Source organism: Nyctereutes procyonoides, unplaced genomic scaffold (genome assembly GCF_905146905.1).
Source record: "Nyctereutes procyonoides isolate TBG_1078 unplaced genomic scaffold, NYPRO_anot_genome, whole genome shotgun sequence".
In the NCBI taxonomy this organism is placed as follows: domain Eukaryota; kingdom Metazoa; phylum Chordata; class Mammalia; order Carnivora; family Canidae; genus Nyctereutes; species Nyctereutes procyonoides.
Genome location: NW_026575030.1, coordinates 31,940,240 through 31,956,180, shown reverse-complemented (window position 1 = coordinate 31,956,180; position 15,941 = coordinate 31,940,240). Strand labels below are relative to the sequence as shown.

Here is a 15,941-nt window from a genome sequence, read left to right as displayed (position 1 = left end):
AGCATTCATTCAACTATACTCGATACAACTTCAACCATGCTTCCCTTAAATTTTATTATGAGACAACTGAGAGACAAAAATAAAAAAAAAAGATCTCCTCAGTGTTATCAGTTCATATTCACACTTCACAGAGAACATATGGTTTTATCCAACTTACTTGTTGGGCAAATAGAATCATCAAAAACTTCATCATCAGATCCAGACTCATCTTCACCACTCTCTAAGCTGGATTCTTCTTCACTTGATTCATCGCTATCTTCATCTTCATCTAAATAGAGAAGGCATTTTAATAAGCAGAGAAGTTCCTGTGTTAATCTAAGTCTCAGATTTTAAAAATAAAGGTTTTTTAAAAATAAGTCACTAAGAATATAACAGATAAGGCAGGCAATTAGTCAATATTTTTAGAAGGGTTTAAAATGGTTAAAGATGGGATCCCTGGGTGGCGCAGTGGTTTAGCGCCTGCCTTTGGCCCAGGGCGCGATCCTGGAGGCCCAGGATCGAATCCCATGTCGGGCTCCCGGTGCATGGAGCCTGCTTCTCCCTCTGCCTATGTCTCTGCCTCTCTCTCTCTCTCTCTGTGTGTGACTATCATAAATAAATAAAAATTAAAAAATTAAATAAAATAAAATGGTTAAAGACAATATTACCCAAAGAAATTTACAGATTCAATGCAATCTCTATCAAAATACCAATAACATTTTTCGCAGAACTAGAATGAATAATCCTAAAATTTATATAGAACCAAAAAAAAGGCCTTAAATAGCCAAAGCAATCTTAAAAGAACAAAACTGCAGGTATCATAATCCCAGATTTCAAGATATACTACCTAAGCTATAATAATCAAAACAGTTTGGCATTGGCACAAAAATAGACACATAGATCAAGAGAACGAAATAGCCCAGAAATAACCCCACACTTATATGGTCAATCTATGACAAAGTAGGCAAGAATAAACAATGGGGAAAACACAGTCTGTTCAATAAATGGTGCTGGGAAAACTGGACAGCTACCTGCAAAAGAATGAAACTGGACCACTTTCTTATACCACACATAAAAATGAACTCAAAATGGATTAGAGACCTAAATGTGAGATCTAAAACTGTAAAACTCCTAGAAGAAAACATAGGCGTTAATTTCTTTGACATCGGCCATTGAAACATCTTTCTAGATGTGTCTCCTAAGGCAAGGGAAACAAAAGCAAAAATAAACTATTGGAACTACACAAAATAAAAAGCTTTTGCAGAGTGAAGGAAGTCACCAACGAAACAAAAAGTCAACCCAGTGAATGGGAGAAGATATCTGCAAATGATATATTCAATAATAGGTTAACATCCAAAATATATAAGGAATTTACACAACTCCAAAAGAAGAGAATAATCTGATTAAGAAATGGACAGAGAATATGAATAGACATTTCTCCAAAGATGACATACAGATGGCCAAGAGACACATGAAAAGATGCTCAACATCACTCATCATCAGGGAACTGCAAATCAAAACCACAATGAGATATATCACCTTACACTTGTCAGAATGGTTAGAATAAAAAAGACAAGAAATAACAAATGTTGGCAAGGATATGGAGAAAAAGGAACCCTCACACAGTGTTGGTGGGAATGTAAATTGATACCATATTTGTTCTGAAGGCAGACCAAATAGGTGGAAAATGGTACGGAGTTTCTCAAAAAATTTAAAATAGAACTACCATATGATCCAGTAATTCCACTACTTGGTATCTACCCAAAGAAAATGAAAAAACTAATTCAAAAAGATACATGCACTCATGTTTATCACAGCATTACTTACAATGGCCAAGATATGGAAGGAGCCATTGTGTATGTATACACACACACACACACACACACACACACACAATGGATTATTACTCAGCTACAAAAAAGAAATGTGATCTTGCTACTTGCAACAATATGGATGGACCTAGAGGGTATAATGCTAAGTAAAATAAATCAGAGAAAGACAAATCCCATATGATTTCACCTACATAGGAAATCTAAAAAAGAAAAGAAAAAAAAACTAATGAATAATAAAAAAAAAAAGAAACAGAACTATAAACATAGAAAACAAGTGGACGGTTGCCAGAGGGGAGAGGGGCCAAGAGATGGGCCAAATGTGTGAAGGGGAGTAGAAGGCACAAGCTTTCCAGTTATGGAATGAGTAAGTCGTGAGATGAAAAGTGCAGAATAGGGAATACAGTCATTTGTATTAAAATAGTGTTACATGAGGACAGATCGTGGCTGCACTTGTGGTGAGAGCTCAGTACAACATATGAAGTCATGGAGTCGATATGTTGAATACTTGACACTAATGTATGTAACATTGTGTATCAACTACACTTCAATCATAAAGGATCTTAAAATAATAAAATTCTATAAAATAAAATAACCAAGTAAAAACAAACAAGCAAATAAATAAATGGTTGAGGACACAGAGACCACAAACTCAAATGCCTGAAGAAGGATGTGCAATTAATTTCAATGCATTGAATCAAAGAGGGTTGAGACCAAGCGGCCAAGCCACTTCTGCTGTGACCCACTTAACACATACTTGGTTTGATAGGGCCACAATTCCTAAATCATAGTGCCTTGAAAAAAAAAAAAAGACTTTCATAACTTATCTGAAGTAATGTTATTTATTATATTTATTTAACCAACTTAGTGTGAGTATTTGTGTCCTACTGCAGAAATAAGGAGTTTGATTGAGAGATCTTACATTAAACCCTCCTGGTGATGTTAGTTGACAAAGACTCTATCCTTGTCCAAACTTGAGTCAGGTTCCTGTGAGTCCTCTTTCTGACCTGTAGTGGAACCATGAGCTCAGTCTTTGACCCACTTAGTCCAGTTTTAGCAAGAATCTTGTTGAGTCAGTTTAGTAAAAATCCTGTACCCTTGATATCCAACCAGATTCCTCCTTAATCCTTACCTTCACTATCTTTTCACTCTGGCTAATCTTTAGCAAAAATTCTGTTAGGTCAGTCTAACAAATTATCCTACCTCTTAGTAATTTTTCATTCACTCACTCCCACCCTGGCTCCTTGGCTATAAATCTCTACTCATTCTTGTTGTACTCAGAGTTGAGCTGATCTCTCTCCCCTATTATAAAATCCTATTGTAGTGATGCCCCTGAACAAAGTTTACCTTATTGTTCTTTAACAAGTGCCATGAGTGTTTTCTTTCTTTAACAGTACCATATATAATATATTCTATAAAATATAAAAAATACTAAAATACATCTGCCCCCCCAAGAGTTTCAGATATAGGATTGTAGACCTCTCCCACACAACTCTATCCTATTTTCTTTTAAAACATCTTGAAGCCATCTATGAACCATAGATCACCAATTGGCAATTTCTATTTTATGAAACATCAAATTAAGAATAAGATATGGACCTCATATTCTCTAGATTTCTTAAATGTATCTCTTAAAATTACTCTAAGTGGTCTGTACCACCTTATGAAATAAATGACCAAAGTTTAAAATTAGACTTTAAAATTCCTACACAGATTTCTTTTCAGGAAGACAAATTAGATCTACTTTTTCTTATTTCTCCTGCAAAATACAGCTAAAATATGGACATTATACATAAAACAAACATAAGATTCTGAAAAAGGGAAAGAAGGTAGACTAAATATGAGGAACTGAGGAACAGTACTATGGTGAGTTTTTTGGGTCTTCCTTTTGCCTCCTATATATATCAGACTTAGAAATGAATAAGTTGGGATCCCTGGGTGGCGCAGCGGTTTGGCGCCTGCCTTTGGCCCAGGGCGCGATCCTGGAGACCCGGGATCGAATCCCACATCAGGCTCCCGGTGCATGGAGCCTGCTTCTCCCTCTGCCTATGTCTCTGCCTCTCTCTCTCTCTCTCTCTCTCTCTCTCTCTCTGACTATCATAAAGAAATAAAAAAAAAAAAAAGAAATGAATAAGTTAGCAACCTGGAAACACCAGTAGGTGCAGAGAAACAAGACCCTGCTCTCTCTAGCCAAACGGCCAAGAAAGAGGCAGCCTAATGAGACAAAACTTTTAGACAATATCCTAACCAAACACCACAGGGGAAAAAAAAATACTATGGTCTCACTCCCATCCCCATCAGTAAAGGCCAACCTAGACATCCACCCTTGCAAAGCTGCAGTGAAGCACCCAACATTCTCATCACCCAGGACAGTATCAGAGAAAGCCAAGCAGGGAACCAGGACATTTTGTTCCTGCTGGCTGGTAACCAGCCCTGCTCCCAAATACCCACCAAGATGTGTGTGGAGACCACATGGATAGGCCGGATTTCTACCTTCACCTGGCAATAACTAAGACTCACTTCCACTTCCCACAAAGGTCACATCAGAAGAACCCTACTGAAAAATGGGAAAAAGAAGAGCCCTAGTGGAGAGTCAGGACTTTCACCATTTCCCAGAGGTACCAAGGCCATCCCCACTATGTTGTCAGTAGACACTACATGAGGAACTGGAATTCCAGAACAAGGAGGTCCTCCTTCCGTTGAATCACAGTGAAGGCTGAGTACCTCCACCTGGCAATAAGAAGTAGGTACCCACCCACCACTTTCTCTGGCCAAGCAGTGTTAGAAAAAGCCAAGAAAAAACCAGAAGATTTAAATAAGATACAGAGTCTTATAACATGATATGGAAGTTTCCAGGTTTCAGCTGGAAGTCACTCATCATATCAAGTACCAGGAAGATCTCCAAATGAATGAGAAAAAAATGAATAAATGTCACTATTAAGATGACAGAAATGTTAGAATTATCTGACAAAGTATTTAAAATAGCCATGATACAAATTCTTTAATATCCTATTATGAATATACTTTAAGCAAGCGGAAAATACAAAGAACTAAATGGAAATTTTAGAACTAAAAATACAATTACTAAAATAGAAACTCAGTAGATGGGTTCAACAGCAGAACAGAGGGGAACAGAGGAAAGAATCTGTAAACATTAGGATAGAACAGGGTGACAGGCATTGAAGAGGGCACTTGATGAGTTGAGTACTGGGAATTATACTATATGGTGCCAAATCGAACTTCAATCAAAAAATAAATTATCCAGTTTGAAAAACAGAAAGAAAACTGAAAAACAAACATATCCCAAAATTCAGAGTCTCAGGGATCTATGGGACTATAATGAAAGGTCAAACATCCATGACATGAGTCCCAAAAGAAGTAAAGAGGACATTCTTAAAAGCGTTGAAGAAACAATGATTGAAAACCTCTCAAACTTGGCAGAAGACATTATCCTACAGATTAAAGGAGTGAACTCCCATCAGTATGAACCCAAAGAATCTACTCCAAGACATATCATAGTCAAATGTCTGGGAACTAGAGACAAAAGGTCTGAAAGGCAATGAGAGAAGTGATACTTCACCTATAGGGGATGAACAATTTGAATATCAGAGGATTTCTCATTAGAAACCATGGAGGCCAGAAGGAAGTAGCATAATATTTTTTAAATGCTGAAAGAAAAAAAGTCAACCTAGAATCCTATACCTAGTAAAAATATCTTTTTGAAATAGGAAGTTAAGACATTTTCAGATTAAGGGAAAATAAAAAAAAATTACCACTAGTATACCTATCTAAAAAAAATGGATAAAGGACATTCTCTAAACAGAAGGGAAATAAATTTTTTATAAAGGAACTTTGGGACATCATCAAGAAAAAATAAACATGGTAAGCAAAAATATGGGTAATATAATAATAGGCTTCCTTCCTCCCTTTGAGTGTTTACATTATATTTGGTGGTTGAAGCAAAAAATATAACATTGTCTGATGTGGTTCTATATAGATGTAGAACTGTTCAAGACAATTATATTGTAAATGGAGGAGATAAAAGGATGTAGAGACAGATGAGTATTCTATATTGACTTAAACTGGTAAAATGGTGGTCTAGGATAAATTGAGTATATATAATGTAATTTATAAAGCAGCCACTAAAAAAGTTATACAAAGAGATATACTCAAAAGTCTAGGTAAAATTAAAATGGAATTCCAAAAATTTTTCAAGTAACCCATGGGAAGGCAGGAAAATGTAGAAGATAGAAAATAGAAAAAAAACCTACAACAATTAAATGGCAGACTTAAGCCCTAATATATTAAATGCAAATGGTTTAAATACACCAATTAAAAGACAGAATAGATTAAAAAAAAAAAAAACATGTGCTGTCTACCAGAAGTTCACTTCTAATATAATAACATAGTCAAATAGAAAGTAAAAGGAGAGAAAAGATATGTCATGCAAACAATCAGAGCCAAGCAGGACTGGTGATATTAACATCAGATATAGTAGACTTTAGAGCAAAGAAAATTACTTTAGACAGAGAAAGAACTTATATAAAGATGAAAGTGTCCACCTAATCAAGAAGACATAGTAATCCTGAAAGTGTATGCATAAAACGGGGCTGCAAAATATGGAAACAAAAACTGATAGAAATGAAAGGACAAATAGATAAATCCATGATTATATTTGAAATTTCAATACCCCCCTCTCAACAATTGATTGGAACTATACTGAAAATCAGCAAGACTACAGAGCAGAAGACCTGAATAGCATCATTAACCTACAGGATCCAATTGACAGTAATAGAAGATTTAACCCAAAACAGCAAAATATAGGTTCTTTGCAAGTACCCACAGAACCAAGACGTCTAGACTATGTGTTAGACCATGAAACAAATTTCAACAACTGTAAAAGAACTGAAATCATGCAGAATGTGGTCTCTGACTACAATGCAATCAAACTAGGAATCAAAAATGGAAAAATAACAGGAAAATCTCAAAACACTTGGACCCAAGCAACACACATCTATATGATCCATGGAACCTAGAGGAAAGATCAATGTGAATTTTAAAACTGCAGTAGCATGAATGAAAATGAAAACCCAACTTACCAAAAATTATAGAATCTGGCTAAAGCAGTGTTAAGAGGGAAATTATAACACTAAATTAGAAAAGAGGAAAAGTCTCAAGTCAATAATTCACACACCTCAAAACCTAAAAACATATGTGCAGAATAAATCCAAAGTGAGCAGAAGAAGGTAATAGTAAAGATAGGGGCAGAAATCAATAAAACTGAAAGCAGAAAAATAACCTTAAAAAATCACTTATCCAAAGTTATTCAAACTTATCCAGTTTAATCCTCAAAAAGATCAAAATGACAAACCTCTAGCAAGTGTCTAAAAAAATTGGAAAATAAGAAAAAAGGTACTAATATCAAGAATCCAATAGGTGATATTACTATAGACTTTGCAGGTATTAAAAAAATAACAGGGAACCACAATGAACATCCCCACACACATAAATTTGGCAACTCAAAAAAAAAATTTGGCAACTCAGATGAAATAGACCAATTTCACACACAAAAATATAAATTATCACTAGTCACCCAATATGAAACAGATAATCTGAATACTTCCATAGCTATGTTAAAAACATTTGAGTTTGTAATTTTAAGACTCCCTTGAAGAAATCTACAGGTCCAAATAGATTCACTGGAGAACACTACCAAACATTGAAAGAATTACTACCATACACATTATTTTCCAGAAAATCAGAGAAGACTTTCTAATTCATATTGTGAAGCCAGTATTTTCCTAAAACTAAAACCAGACAAAGACAGTACAGAAAAAGAAAAAAAAAAAGCAAACTGCAGACCAATGATCTTCATTGATGTATATAAACACAATTTTTTTTTTTTTTTTTTTTTTTTTTTTTTAGTAAGCTCTACACCCAACAAGAGTGAGAGTTGCATGTTCTACCAACTGAGCCAGCCAGGCGCCCCTAGACACAAAATTTCTTAAAATATTAGCAAAAAGAATTTAACAATATATAAAAAGAATTATACACCACGAGGGTGTATTTTCAAGGGTATAAGTGTGATTCAATAATCAGTAATCAGCCAGTGTAACCCACCATATTAATAGGCTAAAGTGAAAAAAAATCACATCACCAATTGATGCAGAAACAAAATTCAACACCCATTCATGTTAAAAACTCATGAAAACTAGGACAGAAGGGAACTTCCTCAACTTAATAAGAGTATCTATGAAATACCTATAGGTAGCATACTTAATGGTGAATGATTAAATGCTTTCTGCCTAAAAATGGGATTTAGGCAAGGATGTTGGCTCTCAACACTCTATTTCAATGTAGTACCGGATGTTCTAAACAGTGCAATAAGGCAAATAGGATATTGGCATAAAGATCAGAAAGAAAAAACTAAAACTGAACCTATTTGCAGATGAAACTATTGTCTACATAGTAATTCCCAAGGAATCTATCAAAAACTCCTAGAACTAATAAGTGAAGTCACAAGATAGGAGATCAACGTCTAAAAAGCAACTGTATTTCTACATACTAGTGTGAACAAGTGACATCAAGATTAAAAATAAAATAGCTTTATAAAACTGTACTAATGTATACTATTGGTGTGCCACTTATTTCCTTTATTTTCTAGGATTTTCTACTGTTAAAAAAATAAAATAGTATTTAGAATCACTTAAGGGGCACCTGGATGGCTCAATCAATTAAGTATTCAACTCTTGATTTCAGCTCAGGTTGTAATCTCAAGGTGATAGGATCAAGCCCCACACATCAGGCTCTGTGCTCAGTGGTGAGTCTGCTTGAGAAGTTGCCTCTCCCTCTGCCCCACCAACCCCCAAAACTCTCTCTCAGAAAACATAAATAAATCATAAAAATAAAATCACTTTAAAAGGGGAAATACTTAGGTATAAATCTAACAAAACATGAATTGTATGTTGAAAATGGCACACTGATGAAAGAAATCAAAGCTTTAAATGCATACTCACTGTACAACTGTACAACTTTAACTCATTGGAAGACTTAACAAAGATGTAGATTCTCCCCAAATTGATATAAAGTTTAACACAATTGCCATCAAAATTCCAGTGAGATTTTTTTATAGACACAAACAATTACTCTAAAATATAGAAAGATAAAATAAATAGTTGAAACAACTTTGAAAAAGAAGAATAAAATGGGAGGAATGAATCTACTTAACTTCAGAACTCAATGGCCTCTGTAATCAAGACTATAATATTGGGGGGGCGTGGATAGACAAACTGATCAACAGAACAGAATACCCAGAAATAGATCCACACAAATATGCCCAGGTGGTTTTTGACAAAGATCAAAAGCTTTTCAATGGGAGAAACTTTTGAAACCAATGGTGCTAGAGCAATTAGACATTCACAGGAGGGAATAAAAGGCCTTGGCCTAAGTCTCACATCTTGCATAAAAATTAAACACAAATGGATCACATACTTTAATGTAAAACTATAAAACTTTTAGAAATAAACTTTTAGAACTATAATAACTTTTAAGACTCTGGGACCTACAGCTCAGCAAAGAGTTCTTAGACTTTGACACCAAAACAAGATCCAAAACAAAACACCCCCAAAATCTAATAAATTGGACCTCAACAAAAATAAAACCTTTTTCTCTGTGAAAGATCCCGTTGAGGGAGTGAAAAGACAAGCTACACGATGGAAGAAAATATTTGCAAAGCACTTGTCAGACACAAGACTAATGCCTCTACTATACAAAGGATGCTTAAACCTCAAGAGGAAAAAGTAAAAAATCCTAATCAAACATGGACAAAAGACATGAAGAGATATTTTACCAAAGAGGACATCCAGTTGGCAAATAACACAAGAGATGTGCTTCTTACATGAAACTACCCCTAAACTATCTTGGACCAGATACACACACACACACACACACACACACACACACGCACACACAAAAATTAACTCCACAGGGTTAGAGACCTACAGGTTTATATCCTCTCCCCTTCAACCCACAGTACCCTCTGTCTATGTTGTAGGAACAAAAAGTGTCAAATACATCCTTAGTTATTTCTCTATTTCATGCTAATGAGAAAAAATTAGATAATATGTTAAAAAGAATGTCAAACCAGCATCTCCTTCAACCTCTTTTTTCTTCACCCGCTTAATCTTCTTTTTTAGGACCTTCATGAGGAAATTAGCAAATTTATTGTTTTCTCCAATGGCTGCTTGGAAACCAGCATAGAGTGCTTTTTCTTGGTCCTGGAACTTGGCAATTTCATTTTTTTTCTCTTCCATCTCCTTAAGAGTTTCACTTATTTTCCACTAAATGAACAAAAACAGGAATAGGTGGCAAAGTATTTCTGGTAAACCAGGTTCAGAGAACAATGTATATTATACAAGGTAAGGTTACAGTTCACAAACATTTTTTAACCTTCTTAATAGAAGTTTACATTTCTAATGTTTGCAGAGCCATCCATTTACTTGATTAAAATTTTATAATTCTTTTGTAAAAATCAGTTAAGTTCAGAATCAGATAAGATCAGCTTTTTAATGTTTAGCTTCCTCAAAAAATCTAAATGAAATGAAATTTTTACTGTCAGTTAATATTTTTGTATGTGTGGCCTCAAAAACAAAAGATGTTTTTCATATGAATATATAACAAAAACACACCTCATCTCCTAGTGCAGCAGATATACCTTAAAAATGATGCTACTATTCAGTATGTAATATCTATTTGATGGAATCCTTCTTGTTTCAAGACAAAAGTTGGGTGGTATAATTTATCTCTTTAAATTTAACACATATATAACAAATAAACTTATTTTCCTCTGATACTCAAATATTACCATGAAACTATCACATTTTAGGAACTAGTCAACTTCTTTCCAAGTATGTTCAGAAGGATAACATATAATCAAAACTCAACTTTATAGGATAGCTAGTGACAATTAAAATGTACTTTGAAATTTGTAAACTAAATAGAAGGCTCACTTTTGAAAAGTTATTCACCCACCTTACAAAACATCAGATCAAATTCACCATAAAATCTAATTCGTTTCTCTCTGACCAAGAACACCAAGAGCTGAGCCAGCAGGAGTAAGAGGGGATTGGAGGTGGGGGGAGGATGAGGGACAAAGGAAGAGAGGAGGATCAGAACCACAGGGGAAACTAAGCTGAGAAGATGAAGAAGGAAACAAAGAATCGAGTCCTCTCCATAACTAAAGGACACAGCCGGCCAGCCCTCTCCTGCCCTTTCATACCTGCATATCCTGCTCTTCTTTGTCTAATGAATTAACACGCTCTTGAAGTATGTTCTCCTGTTTCTCAAAATTCTTGAGGAGAAGCATTTCTTGAAATAATGTGACGTGATGAAGGTCAGATAATTTCATCTGAGTATCTAGTTTCAGTTTCTGATGCCTCAGGAGACGGAGTTCTGCATCAAAAGTGACAATCAGTTCTTTGATCTGAGGTAGAAAAAGAGAGTATGTTAGAACTTAAGAACAGATTAGTATTTTTCAGATTATCTAACAATACTGATTTGTTTAGGTAAAAGCATTTTCTCATTAAACTGTTATTATGGAGAATGAATTATATGGGCTCACGCGTGTGGGTGCGTAGTTCTATAAATCAATTTATCAATATTATGAAATTTACTTACATAAAGTGTTAGGGATTCTGTAACTATAGCCCTACCAGCTATTTCTTTGCCATGATTAAGCCATCAATCGAGACTGCCCTTCTTGCTCTATGGTACGGTTTAAAGTTCTTTTTTTTTTAATTTTTATTTATTTATGATAGTCACACAGAGAGAGAGAGAGAGAGAGGCAGAGACACAGGCAGAGGGAGAAGCAGGCTCCATGCACCGGGAGCCCGATGTGGGATTCGATCCCGGGTCTCCAGGATCGCGCCCTGGGCCAAAGGCAGGCGCCAAACCGCTGCGCCACCCAGGGATCCCTCTATGGTACGGTTTAACTCAGAGACTATGAGTTCTTTGTGTGTAGTGTTTCTATCTGCCTCCACTTTACCGCACAGTATCTCTACATTGCCTTTCATACAGGAAGCAGTAAATATTTCCCTCGACTTCTTGTTTTGAAAAATTTCAAACATTTCAAATGGTGATTTAATTTGTTACAGGGCTGGGATAAAATTGAAGTATCCCAAGCCCTGGGTCTAGACCTCATCCCACTGCCATCCCAATGATTTTAAATATTTGGTTTTGCTCTGATTTTGGCACAGCTTCTTCCTCATCCTATCCCAAAGACAATGAAGAGATCAAAAAAGAGTCCCAAGGACTGGTTCTCCTGAGGAAACTAGTACAGTGGGTAGAAGACAAACCATTCCAAATTTTTCATTAGGCTGTGCTTGATGGGAAGCCTCAACAACCAAAAACCCATAATGAGGGAGGGCCCAGTCTGTGGCTAAGAAAAAGGAAGCGATCTGTGGGTTTGGGACAGTGACACTACTGTTAGAGAATTTGAGAACTGAGAAAAAAATTAAACTTTTACTTTTGTATGGTTGTAGACTAAGTGGGGTCCTCTTCAATGTTTGCTCAACAAGTTTAAATTATTTTTAAATTTCTTTTGAGGCAGGACTATATTTTTTCAGTGTAACACCATTCCAAAATTGTACCACATAGATGTTGAAATATGTAAGGCTCACACTTGTTTTGTTCTCACTCACCTGATAGCCTATAAGCTTTATGAGGATAGAGAGTATGTCTGGCTTGAGTATTACTGCATCCCTGCTACCTAACTAGCACTGTTCTTGCACAAAGAATGAACAATAAATATGTTAAGTTGATACCATAAATAAATTAGTTACAATTAAATCGATCAAACTTTTTACTAAATATTACACGTCTGGCATTTTCTAAACACTGCAGGGAAATCCAAGGACAATTCTATGTGGTCTTTCTCTCAAGAACTGTGTAACCTAATTTGCAAGACAAAATGAACGCATATGAGCACTAAGTAATGTATAGAGTTGCTGAATCACTATATAGTACATCTGAAACTAATCTAACACTGTATGTTAGTCACACTTCAATTAAAAAAACTTAGCACACATAAAATAGCAAGAAAGATAAGTGGAAAACATGAGGTGCTGCTTATAGGTGCAATTGGAGTTTAGAAAAAAGAAAAGTATGTAATATGGACAGGAGATTTGGAACTGGGCTGAGTTTTGCATGATGACTCACGTTTGAAAGGAAATCATTGCAGGTGGGAGGAAATAGCAAAGGAGAAGGCAAATATAAAATTCAGAATGAGGGTGGGGGTTGGGGATGGGGAGGAGCAGGAAGAGTGAGAAAGCAAGGCTGACAAAGTAGAGATAATAAGTGAAGAATACATTTTGGAAGCTATAGGGAGTGTCTTTACAGGGTGAAGCTGGACAGACACTGAGGAAGGGGACTCTACAAGGTTGGCAGCAGGGAGCTATCTATCCAGCAAAGGCCCTTTGCCTTCCAGATTCAGAGCACCTCTACAACTGGCCCCAACCTGGTCTGATTTCCTAGAAATAAAAATAGATGCCATTCCAGCTCCAGAACAATTTTGAAGCCAGTCATCACCATGAACATTCCCACTAATGAAGCAAATCACACATTAGAGAAAGGAGGATGTAAAAAGCAGAGGGTGCCCCATTTTCTCTGGAAGGTTTTTAACATTATGTTCCGTCGAACATCGCTTCCCCTTTACCAAGACTTCAGTTAGATGCCAATTAATACAGATTTGCTCTTAATTCTTAGCTTTGCCCAAAGCAAAACATTTAAAAGCTCTAAAGTTATTGGGCAGAGCACAATAATTATCAGAAGGCCAGGGATGGGAAGGAAGCTAAGCCTTCAGTGAGCTGTGGGCCAGTCAGGGCTTGGGAAAGATTATCTTAGAGAAAATTTAAATTAATAAATAAGAAAGTAGATCTAGTTCTTCCCTGCTCTCCTCTCTTTCAGCTTTAAAAAGGCAGTTTCATCCCTTACCCTGTTGGTTAAATACTGTTGCATGTATAAGTGTTTAATCTCGTCCCTTTTCATAATCTCCAGCTCTACATCAATCGGATCTACTTTTTCAAATTCTGATAACTTTGCAGTGTCTGCACTGGACGCTGATGCCTTTGATGATTTAGACAATGAATCTCTTGTCAAATCACCATCCTTTCTAGAAGAGAGTCTAAGGAATCCTCCACCTGAGCCTGCAGACTCTCCCTGTTCCAGTTGGTGGGACTTTTCATCCTGAATCTGCTGTCGCTTAAAATTTAGGAGAATTTCTTCATCATACTGAAATCTCTTTTCTGGAACTTCTTCTGGGTATATCTGGGGGACTTCAGGAATAGGAATGTGCTTGGATATGTGAAGAGTTGCCTGGATGGTCTTCAGTTCTTGAACCAGGCACTGTATTTCCTCGATGACAGCCACTTTAAGGTCTCGCAGAGAGATGATACATTTGTTCATGTTCTTTTTCTTTGAATGGGCCTGATGAAAAGAACAGAAGGAAAAAAAATGACAGCCCACTCACAAAGAACAGTTTGAAATATGATTTTTGTCCCTTGACTGGTATGCCTAGCAAAAATCCATGATAAAATTTATCTGATCATTCCTATTTACTACTAAGTCACTCTTTACTCTAGCTTTTAGGCTGTTTCCCATTTAGCCTCTCCAAAAGAAGAAAATAGTCTGGATGTGACCTCTGGTATCCCTCAGCCGCCTTGTAGGGCTCAGTCCTGCTGTTTTCTGACCACCCAGGGAAAATCCTTCCTGAAGGCTTGTACTCAGCCAGATCCTAGAGAGAGGAAAGTCATTCTTTGGTGAGGAACACACACATATAACTGCCCATCCCTGATGGAAATTCAAATTCCACTGGCTTAGACACATTTAGGGTTGCCCACTTAGGGCCAAACTAAAGTTTAGCCTATTTTTATTCTGCATTTTGGCCACATTATTGCTGTTACTTCTTGTGCAATGTCAACATCCTGAATTTCAGTATCATGCTCACCGAGAGACCCCAAGATACTTTCTTGGTTCCTTCTTCATGTATTTAAGCCAAACTATGTCCGCTGTCTCAAGCTACAGGAGTCATAGTGACCCATTGTTCCGTCATTACCAGCTGTTTCCCAAGTCTTTATTGCCAAAATACTCTTACCAGAGCCTATAGGTACATGCAATCCTAATCCTATGTATAATTAATGAAGTGGTCCAAAGGCTATTAAGAATTACTTAGCATAAATATACAGGTTCTTTAAAAAAGGATCAAAAGGTACTTCAAATAAACAGTAATAATATAGTAGTAGGGGACTTTAACATCCCACTTACGTCAATGGATACATCACCCAGACAGAAAATCAATAAGGAAACAGTGGCTTTGAATGACACATTAGACCAGATGGACCTAACAGATATATATAAAATATTCCATCCAAAAATGGAATACACATTCTTTTCAAATGTACATGGAATATTCTCCAGAATGGATCACATGTTGGGCAACAAAACAAGTCTCAATAAATTTATAAACATGGAAACCATATCATTCATTGTTTTTGACCACACTGGTATGAAATTAAAAATCAGTTGCAAGGAAAGAACACAAATACATGGAGGCTAAATAATACGCTATTCAACAATGAATGGATCAACTGAGAAATCAGAGAAGCAATTTTTTTATAAATTAATTTTTATTGGTGTTCAATTTACCAACATACAGAATAACACCCAGTGCTCATCCCGTCAAGTGTACCCCTCAGTGCCCGTCACCCATTCACCCCCACCCCCCGCCCTCCTCCCCCTCCACCACCCCTAGTTCGTTTCCCAGAGTTAGAAGTCTTTATGTTCTGTCTCCCTTTCTGATATTTCTCACACATTTCTTCTCCCTTCCCTTATATTCCCTTTCACTATTATTCATATTCCCCAAATGAATGAGAACATACACTGTCCTTCTCCGGTTACTGTGGCCAAGTTCAAAAAGGGTGTTGCCTGAGTTCTCCTCTGGGATTTTGATGGAATCTTGTCTCATATTTAGATCTTTCATCTATTTTGAGTTTATCTTTGTGTATGGTGCAAGAGAGTGGTCCAGTTTCATTCTTCTGCATGTGGATGTCCAATTTTCCCAGCACCATTTATTGAAGAGAC

At 36.3% G+C, this 15,941-nt stretch overlaps 1 protein-coding gene across 1 annotated transcript in view; it reads right to left on the bottom strand.

Moving 5' to 3' along the window:
• The window catches only part of CFAP44 (cilia and flagella associated protein 44), a 135,572-nt gene that overhangs the window by 11,857 nt on the left and 107,774 nt on the right, over positions 1–15,941 (bottom strand). The window contains exons 26-29 of the mRNA XM_055316085.1: positions 13,797–14,288; positions 11,086–11,289; positions 9,952–10,147; positions 158–268 (exon numbers count right to left, since the gene is read on the bottom strand). Of these exons, the coding sequence (XP_055172060.1) occupies positions 158–268; positions 9,952–10,147; positions 11,086–11,289; positions 13,797–14,288 (1,003 nt within the window). The remainder of the gene's footprint in view (positions 1–157; positions 269–9,951; positions 10,148–11,085; positions 11,290–13,796; positions 14,289–15,941) is intronic.